The sequence below is a fragment of the Bufo gargarizans genome, chromosome 2 (assembly GCF_014858855.1).
Source record: "Bufo gargarizans isolate SCDJY-AF-19 chromosome 2, ASM1485885v1, whole genome shotgun sequence".
Taxonomy (NCBI): domain Eukaryota; kingdom Metazoa; phylum Chordata; class Amphibia; order Anura; family Bufonidae; genus Bufo; species Bufo gargarizans.
In genome coordinates, this window is record NC_058081.1 from 202363461 (window position 1) to 202381583 (window position 18123).

Genomic DNA, 18123 nt, shown 5'->3' on the forward strand with positions numbered 1-18123 from the left:
CTCTGTGTCCTGACAGCCGTCCGGAGCTGGAGAGGTAAGTTTATTTTTATTTTTTAATCGTCTGATCAGAGGTCTGATTGGATGCTGGGGGGTCTAATAGGGGCTGATCTGAGGCTAATTGAGGGTGGGCAAGGTCTGATCTGAGGCTGGGGGTCTGATCTGAGGGTTCGGGGGCTGATCTGAGGCAGGGAGGTCTGATGGCAGCTGATCTGAGGCTAGGGAGGGTCTGTTCTGAGGCAGTGAGGCTGAGAGGTCTGTTGGGAGTCTGATCTGAGGCAGGGAGGTCTGGTGGGGGCTGATCTGAGGCTAGGAAGGGTCTGATCTGATGCTGAGAGGTCTGTTGGGAGTCTGATCTGAGGCTGATGTAGGCTGCGGGTCTGATAGGAGGCTGATGGAGGTGGAGATTTCTCATAGGAGAAGTGGGGGGGGGGGCAGATCTGAGACTGAGAAAGGGACAAAGGCAGGGACAACTGTAAAGGAAGAGGCAGGGACAGTGAAAGCTGGGTGAACCCCTCTCTGGACCCCTCTTGGATGAGCTTGGCTACCATTAATGCCAAATAAAGAACTAAATAAATAACATTCTGAACTTAAAAATTAGACTGCTATGTTTGGTCAAAATGGCGCCTGTACTATATGTAATATATAGTGAAGGTGCCATTTTGTGCTGCAAAAATACAGCGCTCTCGATTTTTTTTATTGAAGCGCAATTTCTGTAACTTACCCAAGTCAATTATATGTTTGACCAAATATAGCCGTCAGATTTTTAAGTAGAGATTTTTGGATGGCCCCCGAACGATTTTACAAATATCCAAATGGCCCATCAGCAGCAAAAAGCTTCCCCACCCCTAGTTTACAGTGTTCACCTTATGGGACAATTTACATGATATTTGCGTAGTGCGGGTTGTTACGGACACGGAAATACCAAACGTGGGGGACAATTTAACTTTGCTATTTTTTCAATTGAAAAGCTTTTTTTAATGGAAAAAAGCATATTTTTTTATTGGAATTTTTTTATTTAATAAATGTTTTCTTTTTTTTCTTCTTTTTTTAACTTTTTTAAACATTTTATAGTCCTACAACGGGACAATAACAGATTATCTTTTCAGTGCTTCTAATATTCCTATAGTACATAGTATTTTTAATGTTAGCGCTATACTGATATTGACCAGCAGGCTGTGCCAGAGATGCTCAGCCTGCTGGAAAACTGTAGAGGCAGGCCTGGGGCCCACACTAGGTCTCGGCCTATATTCACTGCGATCAGCAGTTCCGTGATCTCATTTGCAGGGTGTCAATGGGATAGAGAGGGAGTCTGCTCCCTATGTAACTGTTTACATGCAATGGGCGTCATTGCCGACACATGTAAGGGGTTAAACAGTTACAGCAGGAGAGAGAGCCAAGCCCTGCTCTCCTCTACACAGGATACCCATGCAGCGCTTAGCCTAAGCTACTGTGAAAAGGCGTCAGCACGGCCTAAGGCCCCTTAGTGACCGCTGTAAAAGGGCGTATGGGTGGTCACTAAGGGGTTAACATACTGTATACCTACACTGAATCACAAATAAATAAATAAACAACACACCTCATAGTCGAACCACATTATTATATCCACCAGAGGAACGGCTGTGTGCAGCACAGACATCAGCTAGATGAACTGGAAGTGACTCAATAAGGTCCTGGTAGGTTGTCACGGGTATCTGGAGCCATGCTTACTGCAGTGCATCCCACGGCTGAGAGAGAGGATCCACAGAGCAAACACGATGATTGAGGTGGTCCCACAGATGCTCAATTGGGTTCAAGTCTGGGGAATTAGGGAGTCAGGGTTCTACTTGGAAGTCTTGTTCATGCTCTCCCAACCAATATCGGACATTTCTAGCAGTGTGACATGTCGCGTTGTTTTTCTGAAACATCCAATCCGCCTTAGAGAAGACAATCAGCATGTCCCTTCCACATGGATGAGTGGGCCCAGAGAAAACCACATAATCAATCCCCAGACCATAACGTTACCACCACCAGCTTGTCTTCTTCTAGCAATGGTTGCAGGGTGTTTGTTCTCTGATGTTCCTCGTCTGACACTTCAGCAGAAAACATCACTCATCGGAGAAGGCAACCCTTTTCCAATCAGCAGAAGTCTAATTCCGATACTGCTGATGCAACTACGTTAGCAGAAGTGTAATATCCATCTATCTGCTTCAGAGCCCCATACGCAGTAGAGTTTGTTGTTTTAACCACAAGTGCCAGGTTAAAGTGTTGTTTTAGACACATGGTTCATTTTGGCTGTGAGCTGCTCCACTGTAGCGTGTCAGTATGACATTGTGCACCTTCATAGCCAACGTTCACCTATGGCATCAATTATATGTTGTGCTCTGCAGTTTTCACGTTGCTTATTTGTAATGGTACTATTTGTCTGGTCACAATACACTTTCACCACAGCAGCGCATGAACAGTTCACAAACTGTGCAGTTTCAGAAATTCTGCCACCCTTTGCCCAAAAGCCAATAATCATCCTTTTTTCTAGATAAATCGCCCCTTTTAGCCATGACAGTAATGAGGGATATGTGTGTAGACAGCCAATCACACATCTTATATATCCACCAAGCCAACTCAACACATGACTTCCTTCATGACTTACATGCTGCTGACGTCAGGAGTAGGAAGTGGTCATAATAATGTGACTTGGCTGTGTATGTGTGAATGTAATGATGATATATTTAAGTGATTACAATATTAGATTGAAAGAATAAGTTCATTGGGGAAACTGTACAATTGAAGGGAGGCTTTAGTTCCCTGTTGGGCTGCCTGTAGCCTGGATACAAGATGAGATACATTTGGTAATGGAGGCATTCAGGTTCCATAATGTATCCTGCAGCACATTTGTCCACAAATGTTGCAGCTGTGCCTGTAGATCCTGCACACTCATAGGTTGCAGAAGCTGGTGTTCCACCTGTTCCGCAAATGTACAATTGGCGATAAATCTAGCTACCGGGCAGGCTATGTGTGGTGTAGGCTTGTGTAATGAAGGTGCCAACTGTGTCTGGATGGTGGACAACAAAACTATGGAGACTGCTCTACTGATGGTCTTTCTGGGCCATCCGGAGCCTGTTTGCTGTGTTTATGTGCAGTCAACTAACCACTGCTCCGAGCACCCTCTAACAGCTAGGTCAGTGAGGACTAGACTGAGGCCAATTTATCTCTAAGTCTGTCAAAATGTCTTCAAGTGGCAAGTCTAGCAGTCAACAATCTCCCACCAAGAGGTACAATCTCCTACCAAGAGTAGTCTCTGAGAGTCGTTTTTTTCTAGGGCAGCGCGGAAGCACTTTTAAGCCCTCTTGTGGCAAGACCCAGTGTGTAATCAGACCTCACTTGTAATTATTTACATATCCGCCTGAGCATAACTGCATGCCAAGTTTTACAGTAATCAGACATTTCTATCTGGGTGAGTTATATATTTTTTTTTCAATGATGTATTGTATGACTAGTGGATAAAAAAACGTCAGACCAACATTTTCTATTTTAATACAAAGGGCATGTACAATGTAGTAATATCCCTTGTATAAAATTATGAAATATTAATGTTTGCATTGCTGTGAATGAGATGAAAAGTGTCACGGGGTGCCGGCCGTGTGGTCCGCATCCGCTGTGCCGCCGACGCCATTTTTTCTCTCCCTATGACATGACCATTTCCCTCCTCTATTTAAACAGGCAACCTGCTGGCCACAAGTTGTCTGTGATTTAGTTCCTCAGCTAGGGGATCATTCCTGTGGTGTCCTGCTCTAGGTGTGGAATCCCGGCTCGTGTTTTGTATCCTGGTGTTGCCTTCCTCTTGGATCTTCGCGTTTCTCCTGGTATCAACTCTCGCTTGGTATTTGGACTCCCTTTTTTTGCTCCTTTTGGTCTGGTTTGTTCCTCCTGGTTTTGACCCTCGGCTTGGCCTCCTGGAATTTCACCTAGCTTGTCTGACTTTGTTGTTTGTTGTCTGTCCCGTTTGTCGCCTTTGCACTTACTTAGGTCAGGGACCGCCGCCAAGTTGTGCTCCGGTATTTAGGACGGGAAAGTGCAAGTAGGCAGGGACATAGGTGTGGGTTGAGCCAGTTTGCACTTCCCTCACCCCCTGTCTGTGACAAAAAGTATGTATGTCCAAGTATGTGGAACTGAGTAAAACCTAAGCAGTCCCAATACAGTTTACATTTTTTTTAAAGCGTTATCCCAGAAATAAAATAATGGTGTGATTAGATATATTTTTTTTTTTCTATAGATATATTTTTTAAACTATATCAATGCAAAATGCTGATCTCCAGTGTAATTTTCACCCTTTTTAGCTTCTTTACTCACCCATCTACAGCTCTCCTCTCTTCACTTTCTGTGAGGAGGCAGCAGTTCAGCACCGGGGACAATCAGGCAGCTGCATCTCCAGGTAGTGCATTGCAGTAAATTCTTGTTAAGCCTTCTCCTGCCTTTCTCCCCTCCACAAAAAACAGTCCCTCCTACGCAGCCCCAGTGATTCCACTAATTCATAGTACTATATGTAATGCTCCCCTTGCCCAATTACCTTCTCCACTGCCTAGACAGAAATATAGCCATATACTTCTATGAATTTGGGCTGCTTAATCTGCTTCACTGGGGAAGGAAGCATGGAAGTTACTAAGCATGTGAGTCCACCACTGAATGCAGGAGAAGGTGGACCAGACACATGAGAAACAGCACATGTATTGCTATAAAACTTCATTTGAAATGTCCTTCATGGAACAGTAATAGGTTTCCCCTTACAGAAGAATGCCATATTGAATGGCTTTTCATTTTATTGCATTTATATAAAATAATGCATTATATGATATGTAATGTTAATTCAATACATCAATACTTTTTTTGTGTGGAAATACCCTGTAAATGTGTTTTAATGCATCTAAAAATTGGATTCCTACGGGAAAATAAAGAGGAGCAGATCATTATTTGCCTGCTGTATTCATTGTAAGTACATAAAAGAACTTGGAGTCAAATACAGCCTAAACTGGCCAAGGAAAAATGTCACAGAATGTTTCAACAGCCGAAAGAAAAAACAGCGTTTCTATTAAATGCATGAGATTAAGGAATTCCATCTGATCTTTTAACATGAAAAGAATCAGCTTAACACACTTATGATAATCGCAGATAACCATAAGAATTAATTAACATGGGATATCAGATTCCAAAGCTATGTGCATGAAGGATTACAGCGGTGTCAGCTTTTTGGTTTCAAACTAAGATGTCAAACTATAGCATATGAATATAGCAGCGTGATAGAACAGTTAGACTCAATTATTGCAACAATCACTATGGATATGACTGATCTGTTGTATAACTTATCCGGATGGATCACACTAGCAATAGAAGACTACACTGCCGCATGTTGGCAACAGGAACCTCACAGCAGAGATCCAGTCTAGGCAGTATACTTTTGGAGTATACTTTTGGCTCCTTTTGTCAAGTCAATATAAATCCTAATTAGGGGATCACCTGGGCTTTTCTTTTCTTTTTGTAAAGGTAGCATAGTTCTTTTAAAGGGGTTGTCCCACGAAAAATATTCTACAGTTTTCAAACCAGCACCTGGATCTGAATACTTTTGTAATTGTATATAATTAAAATTTTTGTATAGCTACTGAGTTATTCAATAAAATCTATCTGTATAGCGCCACTTAATTTCTTATTTCTTTGACCCGCTCACTGAGATGACCGCACATGCTCAGTTTCATCTTTCAACTGCCTCCTGAGCTGTGATAGGGAGAGCATGGACACGCCCCCTGAGCTGTGATAGGGAGAGCATGGACACGCCCCCTGAGCTGCAGTAGAAAATACACTCCCCTTGAGCTGTCAGCTCAATATAAATCTAGCAGAGCAATGACTAAGGAGATCTCTGGATCCATGTGAGGTACTGGTTCTAGCTTTGTTAGAAAGAGATTCCCATGTACTTTATTATGTCTGATTTTCATTTTTTACATTATTCATGGAATAACCCCTTTAAGAGCTGTGATTCCTGCCATTATGACTATTAGGGTATACAGTACTTTACGAATGACCTACTGTACCAGATGCCTTTTTTAGATGGGTTTGAAGGGTATACCTTTGCAACCATTTTTATTGATCTTATTAATCTAAAATAAAAATAAATCTTAAATGTCATATTGTTTTATGTACAATGCATTCAGAAAGTCTTCAGACCCTTTCACTTTTCTGTTATGTTGCAGCCTTGTGCTCAACTAAGAATTCTAGTTTTCCCCCATCAATGTACACTCAATACCACATAATGAGACAGTGAAGACAGAATATTAGACATTTTTGCTAATTTATTAAAAAGGAAAAAAAACTAAAATTTTACAATGACATTAGTATTCAGACCCTTTGCTATGAAATATAGCTCTGGGGGCCTCCCATTTCTCTTGATCATCTTTGAGATGTTTCGACACCTTGATTGGAGTCCACCTGTGGTAAATTCAGTTGATTGATTGGTCTCACAGCTGACAATGCATAACAGAGCCAAAACCAAGCCATGAGGAGGGAAGAACTGCATGTAGAACTCGGAGACAGGCTTGTGTGGGGGCACAGATATGGAGAAGGGACTTGGTAAGAGTGGTGACCAAGAACCTAACAGTCACAGGCTGAGCTCCAAAGATCATGTGGGCAGATGGGAGAAACTGAAGGTCAACCATCTCCGTAGCACTCCAACAATATGGGCTTTATGGCAGAATGGCCAGAAAGAAGCCTCTCCTTGGTAAAAGACACATGAAAGCCCACCTAAAATTTGCAAAAAAGCACCTAAAGAACAATCAAAATGTGAGAAGCACACTTTTCTGGTCTGATGAAACCAAAATTAAACTTTAAGGCCTCAATTCTAAGAGTCATGTCTTGAGGAAACCAGGCACTGCCAAATACCATCCCTATAGTGAAGCCTAGTGGTGGCTGCATCATGCTATGGGGGCTAGGACAGGAAAACTAGTCAGGGTTGAGGAAAAGCTAAATGGAGCAAACTACAGGGATATTCTAAATGAAAACCTGATCCAGAGTGCTCTAGACCTCAGACTAAGCCAATTGTTTACCTTCCAACAAGAAAGGCTACTTTCACACTGGTGTTTCTGGGTCCGCTTGTGAGATCCGTTTTAGGGCTCTCACAAGCGGCCCAAAACGGATCAGTTTAGCCCCAATGCATTCTGAATGAATAAGGATCCGTTCAGAATGCATCAGTTTGCCTCCGTTCAGCCTCCATTCCGCTCTGGAGGCGGACACCAAAACGCCGCTTGCAGCGTTATGATGTACGCCTAACGATGCGGAGCCAAACGGATCCGTCCTGACTTACAATGTAAGTCAATGGGGACGGATCCGTTTTCTCTGACACAGTATGGTACAATTGAAAACAGATCCGCCTCCTATTGACTTTCAGTGTAAGTCAAAACGGATCTGTTTGCATTATCATGAACAAATACAGATACAAGCGTTTGCATTATAGGTGCGGATCCGTCTGTGCAGATACAAGACAGATCCGCATCTAACGCAGGTGTGAAAGTAGCCTAAATGATCCTAAGCACACAGCCAAAACAACACAGGAGTGCCTAAAGATCAACTCTGTGAATGTCCTTGAGTGGCACAACCAAAGCCCTGACTTGAACCCAATCCAACATCCCTGGAGAGACCTGCAAAGACCTGTCCACCGACGATCCCCATCCAACCTGACAGAGCTTAAGAGGATCTGCAGAGAAGAATGGCAGAAAATCTCTGAATCCAGGTGTGCAAACCTTGTGGCATCATACCCAAAAAGACTCAGGCCAGTAATCGCTGCCAAAGGTGCTTCAACTAAGTACAGAGTAAAGGGTCTGAACACTTATGTCAATGCAGGATTTTAGTATTTTCCTTTGCAATAAATTAGCAAATATTTTCAACATTCTGTTTTCACTTTGTGATTATGAGGTATTGAGTGTAGAATTAATGGGTAAAAACTTGAATTCTGTTTTATTTTAGCACAAGACCGCAACATAAAATGTGAATAAAGGGTAAAGGGTCTGAAGACTTTACGAACACATTGTATACAGCTTGTCCAGGCCTACACTAAGTGTCTATCGTTACACACTACAGTGATTCTGCAGATACAGTATGTGTTACTCTTTCCATTCAGAAGACGATGAGATTACATATGTTTGTGCAGTAGATCACTATTTGCAAAGTTGCCTCCTTTTTTACATTTGCTGTTAAACAATAGAAAAAATAATTTAAAGAGTATCTTTTACCAGATTGCATTAAAAAAACTGCATACATTATGATTAAGATAAAGACGCAAAAGTCAGAAATTCTTCTAGGGACACAACAGGCTGCATCCTTGCAGGGCTAATTGAGCTGTCAGAGATAGAAAACATGTTCCCCCACATAGTAATAGTCTCAAAATACTAAAAGACCATATATACAACTATTACACTAACAACTGTTCCGATCCTCCATGTTCCATGTTTTTGGCGGCAGGGATGACATGCCCATACACCCAAAACACTTTCCTCAGCAGTATATGGCAGATGATTGCTGAAACCAGTAATTGGCTGCATTGGTTATGTGGAATATATGGGTATGCCAATGCTGCACCAAAACAAACAAAGCCTATTTGTGTGTTACAATCAGTGGGTGTCGAACAATTGCATCAGCCAACTGGTTTGAACTTGGAGCTAAACCTAAGGGCATTATCCTGGCAGTCACCTGGTATTCACCCTTTAACCCCTATACAAAGACTTTGCTGCAGGGGAGCCACCAGGCCACTACCTCCTGGAGTAGTCCCTGCATGGTTGAATGCTTACCCTCACCAGACGTCTTCCACTTTTGCTAATTTGTCATATTTAAACGTTTCAGATCATTCAATTTCAATACAACATAAACAGAGCACAAATAAACACAAAATGCAGCCTCTAAATGATAATCCAACTTATCAAAGATAATGATTTATGCAGCACCTATTTCACCCATGCTAAAAAGTAATTGCCCCCAAAACCTCATAACTTGTTGTGCCACCCTTGGTAGTAGCAACTGCTATATAAAATTCTGTGAAGAGTGTTTTACATAACTGTGGAGGAATTTCCTTCGCTGAACTATCTATTTAAGGTCTTGCCACATCAACTCAATGGGCTTTATGATAGGACTTTGATTGGACTTTGATTCAGCCGCTCCAGAACCTTAACTTTATTTATTTTGAGACACTCCAAGCTTTAAGTCACAAACTGATGGGCAGACATTCTCTTTCAGGATTTTCCAAAAGAGAGAAGAATGTCTGGTTTCTTCAGTCATGACAAGTCATCCAGGTCCTGCAGAAGCAAAGCTGCTCCAGACCATAATAGATTTTGTTGTCTAGTCTTTGTGTTCATTTTGGCCAACAACGCTTTGTGCCTTGCAACTCTCCCACAGATGCCATTTTTGCTCAGTGTCTTTCTTGTGGAATCATGTACATTAGGGCCCACTGTTCTTTAGATGTTCATCTGGGTTGTAACCTCATGAATGAGTTGTCGATGTCCTTTTGGTGAAATTTGGGCAGGCAGGCCAACCTTCCTGGGAAGGTTCACCACTGTTCCCAAGTTTTCTCTATTTGCTGACAATGACTCTCACTGTGGTTAGCTGAAGTCCCCAAGCATGGCTTTTAACCCTTTCTAGACTGGTAGCTTTGTTTCCCATCTGCATTTGAATCTCTTTAGAACGTGTGCTGCTTTCTGAAACCTTCCAGCTTCCGTCACGTTGTCAACATCTCATATTTAAGTAATATTTAGATGAACTGGTCTGGCCAGCAATCATACCTGAGTGTGGCTATTGAAACTGAAGCCACTTATCAACTGACTTTGGATAACTGGTTGATTTAGTAGCTTAGAGGACAGTGAAAATGCCTTCACATGAGGCAGATTTTGTGGCAGAAAATTCTGCGACTGAAAATCAGTTCCATTCACCTTAATGGGGCTTGCAGTAATCCCTGCGCTTGCTTCCCCACTTAAATGAATGGAACTGATTCTCATAGGGCCAGGTAGTGCTGAATAGGAAAAGCACTATTTCTTCTGAAATCATCATTTAAAAACTGCATTTTGTCTTTACTTTGTATATCTTTGTCTAATATTAATTGTGCCCATGTCTGCTGAAAATATCAATGCCCAGCAGTTGATCTGTTGACCAGAATGAGATGAGTAGGGTGTAGAGCCCTGAATACACCCTCTATATCAGGGATCAGCAACCTCCAGCACTGAAGCTGTTCTGAAACTACAACTCTTAGAATCCACCTTTCACTTCTATGGGAGGTACAAGAACAGCCAAGTAAGTGTCCATGCTGGGAGTTGTAGTTTCACAGCAGCTGAAGTGCTGAAGGTTTCTGATCCCTGCTCTATAGTATGTGCACAACAACTGTATATTATCTTGTTCATTTTTAATATATAAGGCCAATTTGGGCCTTAAAGGGGTCTTATCACTTCAGCAAATTATTGTTCATATTGTCTCGATTTATTTTTCCATCACATTATACACTGCTCGTTTCCAGGGGTTACGACCACCCTGCAATCCATCAGCGATGGTCGTGCTTGCACACTATACAAAAAAGTGGTGGCCTACATGTGCTCCCATGGTCCTGGCCACCAGAAAGGCCGCCTCCTTTTCCTATAGTGTGCAAGCACAGCCACCGCTGATGGATTGCAGGGTGGTCATAACCATGGAAACGAGCAGTGTATAATGTGAAGGAAAGATGAATCACTCCTGCAAGAGAGGCAATATGGATAAGTGTCTTGTATTTACTTTGTTATTGCATGGAGGATACAAGGATTCACTAAAACAGACTTGTTTGGAGAGGCGACGGGTCTTCTTTTTCAGCTACATACACGGTACGCAGATGCCAAATCTATGTTCACTGTTTATTGACTAGTAAAAAAGCTCCGGCATCTGTTAGGACCTACCTGAAGTATGCCCCGTCAGCCTGGTGATCACAATGCTGATCTAAAGGTCACAAGTTAAAGGGACCCCTCTCCCTTTGTCCACACTGCTATCAGCACAGATCGCAGTACTTTATGGGTTAATCAGCTGAGACCCCAGTTTCTTCAATCACAGCCTCTTGCTGTTGGTGTACCAACAGCCCGAATGGTGTACATGTAAAGCATGGTGGAGTAATTACCTCCTATCGATGTATGTTACAATGTGGGAAGAGGTAAAACATAATCCTGTGTTTTGTAAAATTATTTTAAAATAAAAACATTTGACATTCATTTTATATTCTAAATGTATAGCTGGAGTTATCTGATTATACTGTCCAGGTGGCTGCAGCATATTCCAGTATTCGTGTTACAGCCCACCCTCTCCGAATACAGATGCAACAGAGGCCCATAAGCGGTCTCCAGGCTGCTGTAAAACGAAGCTAGAATCTGTCATTAGCAATAAGAAAGCAATTTATCTATTTCTTGAAAATGGAGCCACACTTTAAACACTGATTCTATGATTTCCAGTATTTTATTTAAATATCTCTTACATTCAGGAGGCAGGGAGACCAGTGTAAAGCTACATCTCATAGAACTACACTGGAGAGTCAGCACACACAGATGGCATAGACAGGAAGTCTATATAACTGCAGCAAATGACTGTATAAACTCACCTACTATATATCTGCACTCCTGGTCCTTTAGATAGGGGAGACACTATATTTTCAACAGAATAAAGAGATATACAGAGAAACATGTTATGAGGGGAGGGGTCTGAATTCTGCCAGGAGGTATTTGAGGGAGTTCAAATCAGCCACAGGGACAGACTGAGTCCCTGTTTACACTTCAGAGAAAGCTCTGGCCTGATGGTCAAACTTGAAGTCACATGACCCGGTTCCCTTGATTAAAAAGTAAAAAATGCATGGATGTAACTGGGGGAAAAATGCCCCTGCGTCTTATGGGGCGAATACTAATGAGCACTTCCATTATAGAACTGCTCATTAGTACCGTAGGACCAGGAAGCGGTGAAGGCTCTGTACTCACCACTTTCTGGTCCTCGGCTGTGCACAGTGTGAGGGCGCTCTGTGCACAGCCGACAGCAGAAGGAAGAGGATCGCGCTGGAGGAGAGGAGCGGCGGCGTCCAGGAGCAGGAGAGGTAAGTGGTTTATTTACTTTGTGATCTGAGGCTGGGGGCTGTTGAATAATGGCTGGGGGCTGCTGAATAATGGCCGGGGGCTGTTTATATATAAGGGCTGAGGGCTGATCACATATGGCTGGGGGCTGATATGAGGCATGGCGGTCTGATCTGAGGTCTTATTGGGGTCTTATTAACATTAGGGGTCTAATTGGGGCTCTCAGCTGAGGCCTGATTAACATTGGGGGTCTGATTGGTAGTCTGACCTGAGGTGTAATTAAAAATGATTTTTTCTTATTGTCTTACTCTAAACTATAATCTTACTGCATCTTATGGGCCGGTGCGTCTTATAGGGTAAAAAATACAGAGTTAGGGTGGAACAAAGTACACTGCTAGAATACTGGTGGTCAGTAATATATGTAAAATAAAAAAGGGAAAAAAACAGGAGTGCTTCTTTAACTATATTGTATCCCCTATCTAATCATTATAATAACAGCAATTGTGTTCCTCCAAAGAGAAGCCAACTACAAACTAGATGCAAAAAGCTAACTGCACAAATACTGTACATAGCTTGATTCAATTAATTCTTACATTTTTTCCACTCATAGTGAACCTTAAACTTTAAAGCACGCCATGAAACAACCAACAGGACTATTAGTAGAATGTCCTTGCACGTGCTTGCTACATACCGGTACATTCTGGTATGATACTTATGTGTACATGTGTTCTTACCCCTCCTACGCATGGCCTCCTCACTCTCAGGTTTGCGACTCACAGACACAACCTTCATGGTTAGATGAGCACCCCCTTGGCGAATCAGTGATACCACTTGTTTATGACCAACCTTCACAACATTTACTCCATTCACCTGGAGGACATAAATGGGGGAAACCTTAGGAAAAACTGGAAATGAGAAATGTATAAAAAGGTGGAGTTCTATAGAGAAGCGGGTGAGAATGGTTTAGCTATAGCTGGTTCATGGATAGAATATTCCAGATATATCATGTTGCCTCAGAAAAAACATCCAAAGGAACCACATACAAGACTGTATAGAACATTTCAGTACACGTTCAGCATTTCATCACATTGGTGGAGATTGTAAGGGTCTTTTGTGGTTCTTCCTTATTAATGTACTGTAATATTACTGGGATAAAATTAAATCGACAAAACTAGGTAAGAAGGAAGCAGGGTCAATATGCAAGTGCAAACAAAATGTGAAGCTGTTGACCACAGCAACCAAGTTGTGAGTTTTACGGGTAGTCTGCTTGAAACTTCTTAACTTATGTTTCCATGTGTTTATTTATCGGTCCGAGTATGGTTCCAGTATTAACTTCAATAGGGTGAATTCATTGGTAGCATTAATGGTAAAGTAGGAAATAACATCCTTTCCATCCCACAAAAAAGGTAGATGGTTTAGCTATCATAGGCAAAAAGAAGCAAAAACATCAAGTGTGAATATGGTCTTAAGGTATGTGACTGCATTCTGATTCCACACCTCAATCAAGAAGTCTCCTGTCCTAAGACCTGCTCTCCATGCAACGCCATCGACGTCCACAGACTCCAGATATTGCAGAGCAGGGAAAGCTGGTGTAGGTGTGAACTCCTCGATAGGTGTCTCTGCTGCAAAAAAAAATATTTTCATAATAAATAACTAAGAACAATTCAAACATCCCATAATTTACTTCAACATCTGTATAAATAGCACCAGTGAAAGCAAGCACATTCAGACTCACACAATAACTCAGTTCACATTTGCATCAGAGGCTCCGTTAGGGGCCATTCTCTGTTGCAGGTTCCATCAAAAATATCAGAAAAAAAGAGTCCTGCATGCAGTACTATGTTGCCTGGTAAAATGACTGCCTGCCTAATGGAAACCCTTTGGACTCCATTATATCTGGGAGCTTTAGGTTAAGTTACTGTATGTGCAGAATCCGGCACTTTCATTATTTTTGTTGTTCTGCTCCTATGACAAGCAGAACAATAGACATCATTAAAGCAGTCTTAGCTAAATATATTTTTTGCAAAGCTAGTTGGTTCTCCAGAATTTACATACTGATATGTGACCCTGCTTCCAACTCACATAACCCCTGCCAATCGTATTGATCGTGGCACTTCAAGAGCACTTAGGCCTCTTCCTAGGCCGTGTGACACCACGTTCATCAGTCACATGGCCAAGAGAATGAGGCTGAGCTGCTATACCATGCACAGCCACTATCACATGCATGTGCTTGGCAGGATGTGAGGAGGCCACATCGCTCACTAGAGCTCCCGTGAACGTCGCAACATCGTCAAACAGCTGACCGGCAGGGAAATTGGAAGTTAGACCCCCGCCGATATGATACTGATGACCTATCCTGAGGATAGGTCATCAATATGTAAATCCAGGAGAATCCCTTTAAAACTGGTTTCACATGAGCGTAAAATAAGTGCAATTTTGTAACCGTTTTGCAGCTGCAAATGCCAACCTGAATGCAGGTCTAATGACCCAAACTAACAGCATTATAGATCCTTCTGATGCCGTTTGTTCGGACCATTAGACCCGTGGTTGGGCTAGGATTTGGAGTCATAATACAGCTTCTAAGATGTAGCTGTAGTTCAGCTGACTGAGTGAGGCCAATGACTGTATGTATGCATAATATGTTATGATGGGTAGATAGTGCCAAGACACCTAATACATAAGAAAATACCAATATAGGTGCCAGGTTTCTAAACTGTACACAGTTTGCTCATTTGCAAGCATATTAACTGGCTTAAAGGGGTTATCCCACAAAACATATTTTACAGTGTTCAAACCAGCACCTGGATCTGAAAACTTTTACAATGGCATGTAATTAAAAATTTAGTATAGCCACTGAGTTATTCAACAAAATGTATCTGTATAGCAACACCTGCTGTTTGTTCTTTTTCTTATTTCTTTGTCCAGCTCACTGAGAAGGCCGCACATGCTCAGTTTTATTCTTCAACTGCCTCCTAAGCTGTGATAGGGAGAGCATGGACACGCCCCCTGAGCTGTGATAGGGAGAGCATGGACATGCCCCCTGAGCTGCAGCAGAAAAGACACTCCACTTGAGCTGTCAGCCGAATAAATCTAGCAGAGCAATGAATGTGGAGATCTCTGGATCCATGTGAAGTACAGGGGTTGTTTTAGCTTTGTTAGAAAGAAATTGTCATGTACTACAGTCCTGATCAAAAGTTCAAGACCACTTGAAAAATGGCAAAAAATCATATTTAGCATGGCTGGATCTTAACAAGGTTCCAAGTAGAGCTTCAACATACAACAAGAAGAAATGGGAGTGAGACAAAACATTTTTTGAGCATTCTATTTAATGAAAACAATGAATAAACTGAAACAGGCTGTTTTTCAGCTGATCAAAAGTTTAGGACCACACCTCCCAAAAAAAAACGAAACCCCCCCAAAACAGAAATCCAACTTCCAAACTTGAACTCAGTAATGAGTAGCTCCGTCGTTATTGTTTATCACTTCCAAAATTCGTTTCGGCATGCTTGATGCAAGCGTTTCCATGAGGTGAGTGGGAACATTTCTCCATCTACTGTCTGGAACTGTTGTCCATTTTTGTAAACTTCCCTTGCCATCCATCCCCAAAGGTTCTCAATTGGATTTAGATCAGGGGAACACGCAGGATGGGCCAAAAGAGTGATTTATTCTCCTGGAAGAAGTCCCTTGTCCTGCGGGCATTGGGTACTGTAGCGTTGTCCTGTTGAAAAACCCAGTCGTTACCACACAGACGAGGGCCCTCAGTCATGAGGAATGCTCTCTGCAACATCTGGACATAGCCAGCGGCCGTTTGATGCCCCTGCACTTCCTGAAGCTCCATTGTTCCACTGAAGGAAAAAGCACCCCAGACCATTATGGTGCCCCCTCCACTGTGGTGCGTAGAAAACATCTCAGGTGGGATCTGCTTGTCATGCCAGTAACGTTGGAATCCATCAGGACCATCAAGGTTAAATTTTTTCTCAGAGACTTTCTTCCACCTTTGAATGTCCCATGTTTGGTGCTCTCTTGTAAAGTCCAAACGAGCAGTTCTGTGGCGTTCAAGAAGACAAGGTCTTTGAAGACGTTTTTTGTTTTTGAAGCCCTTCAGTCTCAGATGCCGTCTGATGGTCATGTGGCTGCAGTCAGCACCAGTAAGGGCCTTAATTTGGGTCGAGGATCGTCCAGTGTCTTGACTGACAGCCAATTGGATCCTCCGGCTCAGTGCTGAGGACATTTTTCTGGGTCTTCCACTTGACTTTTTTGTTCCATAACCCTCAGGATCATTTAAGAAATTCCAAATGACTGTCTTACTGCGTCCCACCTCAGCAGCGATGGCGCGCTGTGAGAGACCCTGCTTAGGCAGTTCAACAACCCGACCACGTTCAAAAAGGGAGAGTTTTTTTTGCCTTTGCCATCACAACGTGTGACTACCTGACAGAAAATGACAATGAATCCACATCTTTGCACAGATTTGGCCTTTTAAAGGCATGTGGTCCTAAAATTTTGATCAGCTGAAAAACAGCCTGTTTTAGTTTATTCGTTGTTTTTATTAAATTGAATGCTCAAAAAATGTTTTGTCTCACTCCCATTTCTTCTTGTTGCATGTTGAAACTCTACTTGAAACCTTGTTAAGATCCTAAACTTTTGATCAGGACTGTATATGATGTCTGATTTAAATTTTTTACATTAATCATGGATAGCCCCTTTAAAGGGTTTGTTACTTCATCATACTCCACAATGCCAAAGCGATCAGCTGGTGATGGCTAAAGATCCATTTACACCTCCGCAAAATGGGTCCGCAGCCGTTCTGCAACTTTGCGGAACAGGTAGAAACCCAAAAGAAGAAAACCTCGTAGGGATACACATACATACACAAAATATGAAATTGTATTAGACAATTACATACAAATAATTACAAAAACATCATAAGAAATGATCAAAGTTATGAAGCAGCAATACAGGTGATGTTGCAAATGGTAGCTCACTCGCTGACCGGCATGGTAAGAGATCCCAAAATACAAAATAGACTAGGCACAGTGGCTAAGGCAGCAGAGCCAGGGAAAAAGTATCTGTGCACCAAAAATGCCCTGGAACCCTATCTGATGTTCCTGAGTGCCCTGTATAAAGAACGTCCACACTAGGTCCCGCAGGAAACCACAAGTGGGCATACAGGCAACAGTCAAATATAGAAAAAAACTGATAATACCTGGGTTATGGTGCAAAGCAGGGATCCAACTACCGGTCAGCTCTGAGCGCACCCCGAAGTACTTTTCGCCTAGCTTTCTCAAGGGAGCTTTGCGGAACAGGTGCGGATCCATTCATTTTCAAAGGGGCCAGATTGTGCTGTCCGCATTCGCATTTGCGGAACCGCACTTCTGTATCCGCAAAAAAATTGAACATGTTCTATGCGGACAAGAAAAGGCATTTTCTATGAGAGTGCCGGCGATGTGTGGTCCGCAAAACACATACGGACGTGTGAATGGACCCTTATCCTGAGGATAGACAATCACTTTATAAAATGTGGACACCCACATTTCAGTGGGAATCAATTTTAAACAAAAAGTTATGAAAAAGTTATCTTTCTATGATGGATGGCATTTTGACCTAATGGAAGGTGGGACTACTGATATCAAAGGGGGGCTAAATGGGAATGATCTGGGTTTGCTGTTTACATCTTTGCATCTGTGTAATATCACGTTGAAGAAGACAGGATTGTGTATGTGGACATACCTTTAGCTCCTCTCAACACAAAACCAAATCCCTCCAGTTCCCTCTTCTGCAATCGAGCAACTTTCTCCTGGATGACATAATCACTACAAAAATTCAAATGACATCAATATAAATGACCATGTAAGTGTTTTATAGCAGCAAAGTTCAATCTTCCCCCAAATGTGAAGCTTAGCAGACCATATATTTGGTCGTGTCTGGTTTCATAAACTCAGTAGACACTGCTGTTATTCCAGTCATTATATAGAAACCCAAAATGAAATCACCACTTTGAAGTTGCAAGTGTCCATACACATGAGATGAACGTCAGACAGAATGGTTGCTTTTAATG

General features: G+C 42.3%; 1 protein-coding gene across 10 annotated transcripts in view; it reads right to left on the minus strand.

The window, feature by feature from the left end:
• SHANK3 (SH3 and multiple ankyrin repeat domains 3) overlaps positions 1-18123 on the minus strand; it is a 393399-nt gene that overhangs the window by 40379 nt on the left and 334897 nt on the right. For all 10 annotated transcript variants that reach the window (XM_044279905.1, XM_044279906.1, XM_044279904.1 and 7 more), the window contains 3 exons: positions 17796-17878; positions 13566-13690; positions 12803-12938 (listed from right to left, as the gene is read on the minus strand). In XM_044279905.1, the coding sequence (XP_044135840.1) occupies positions 12803-12938; positions 13566-13690; positions 17796-17878 (344 nt within the window). The remainder of the gene's footprint in view (positions 1-12802; positions 12939-13565; positions 13691-17795; positions 17879-18123) is intronic.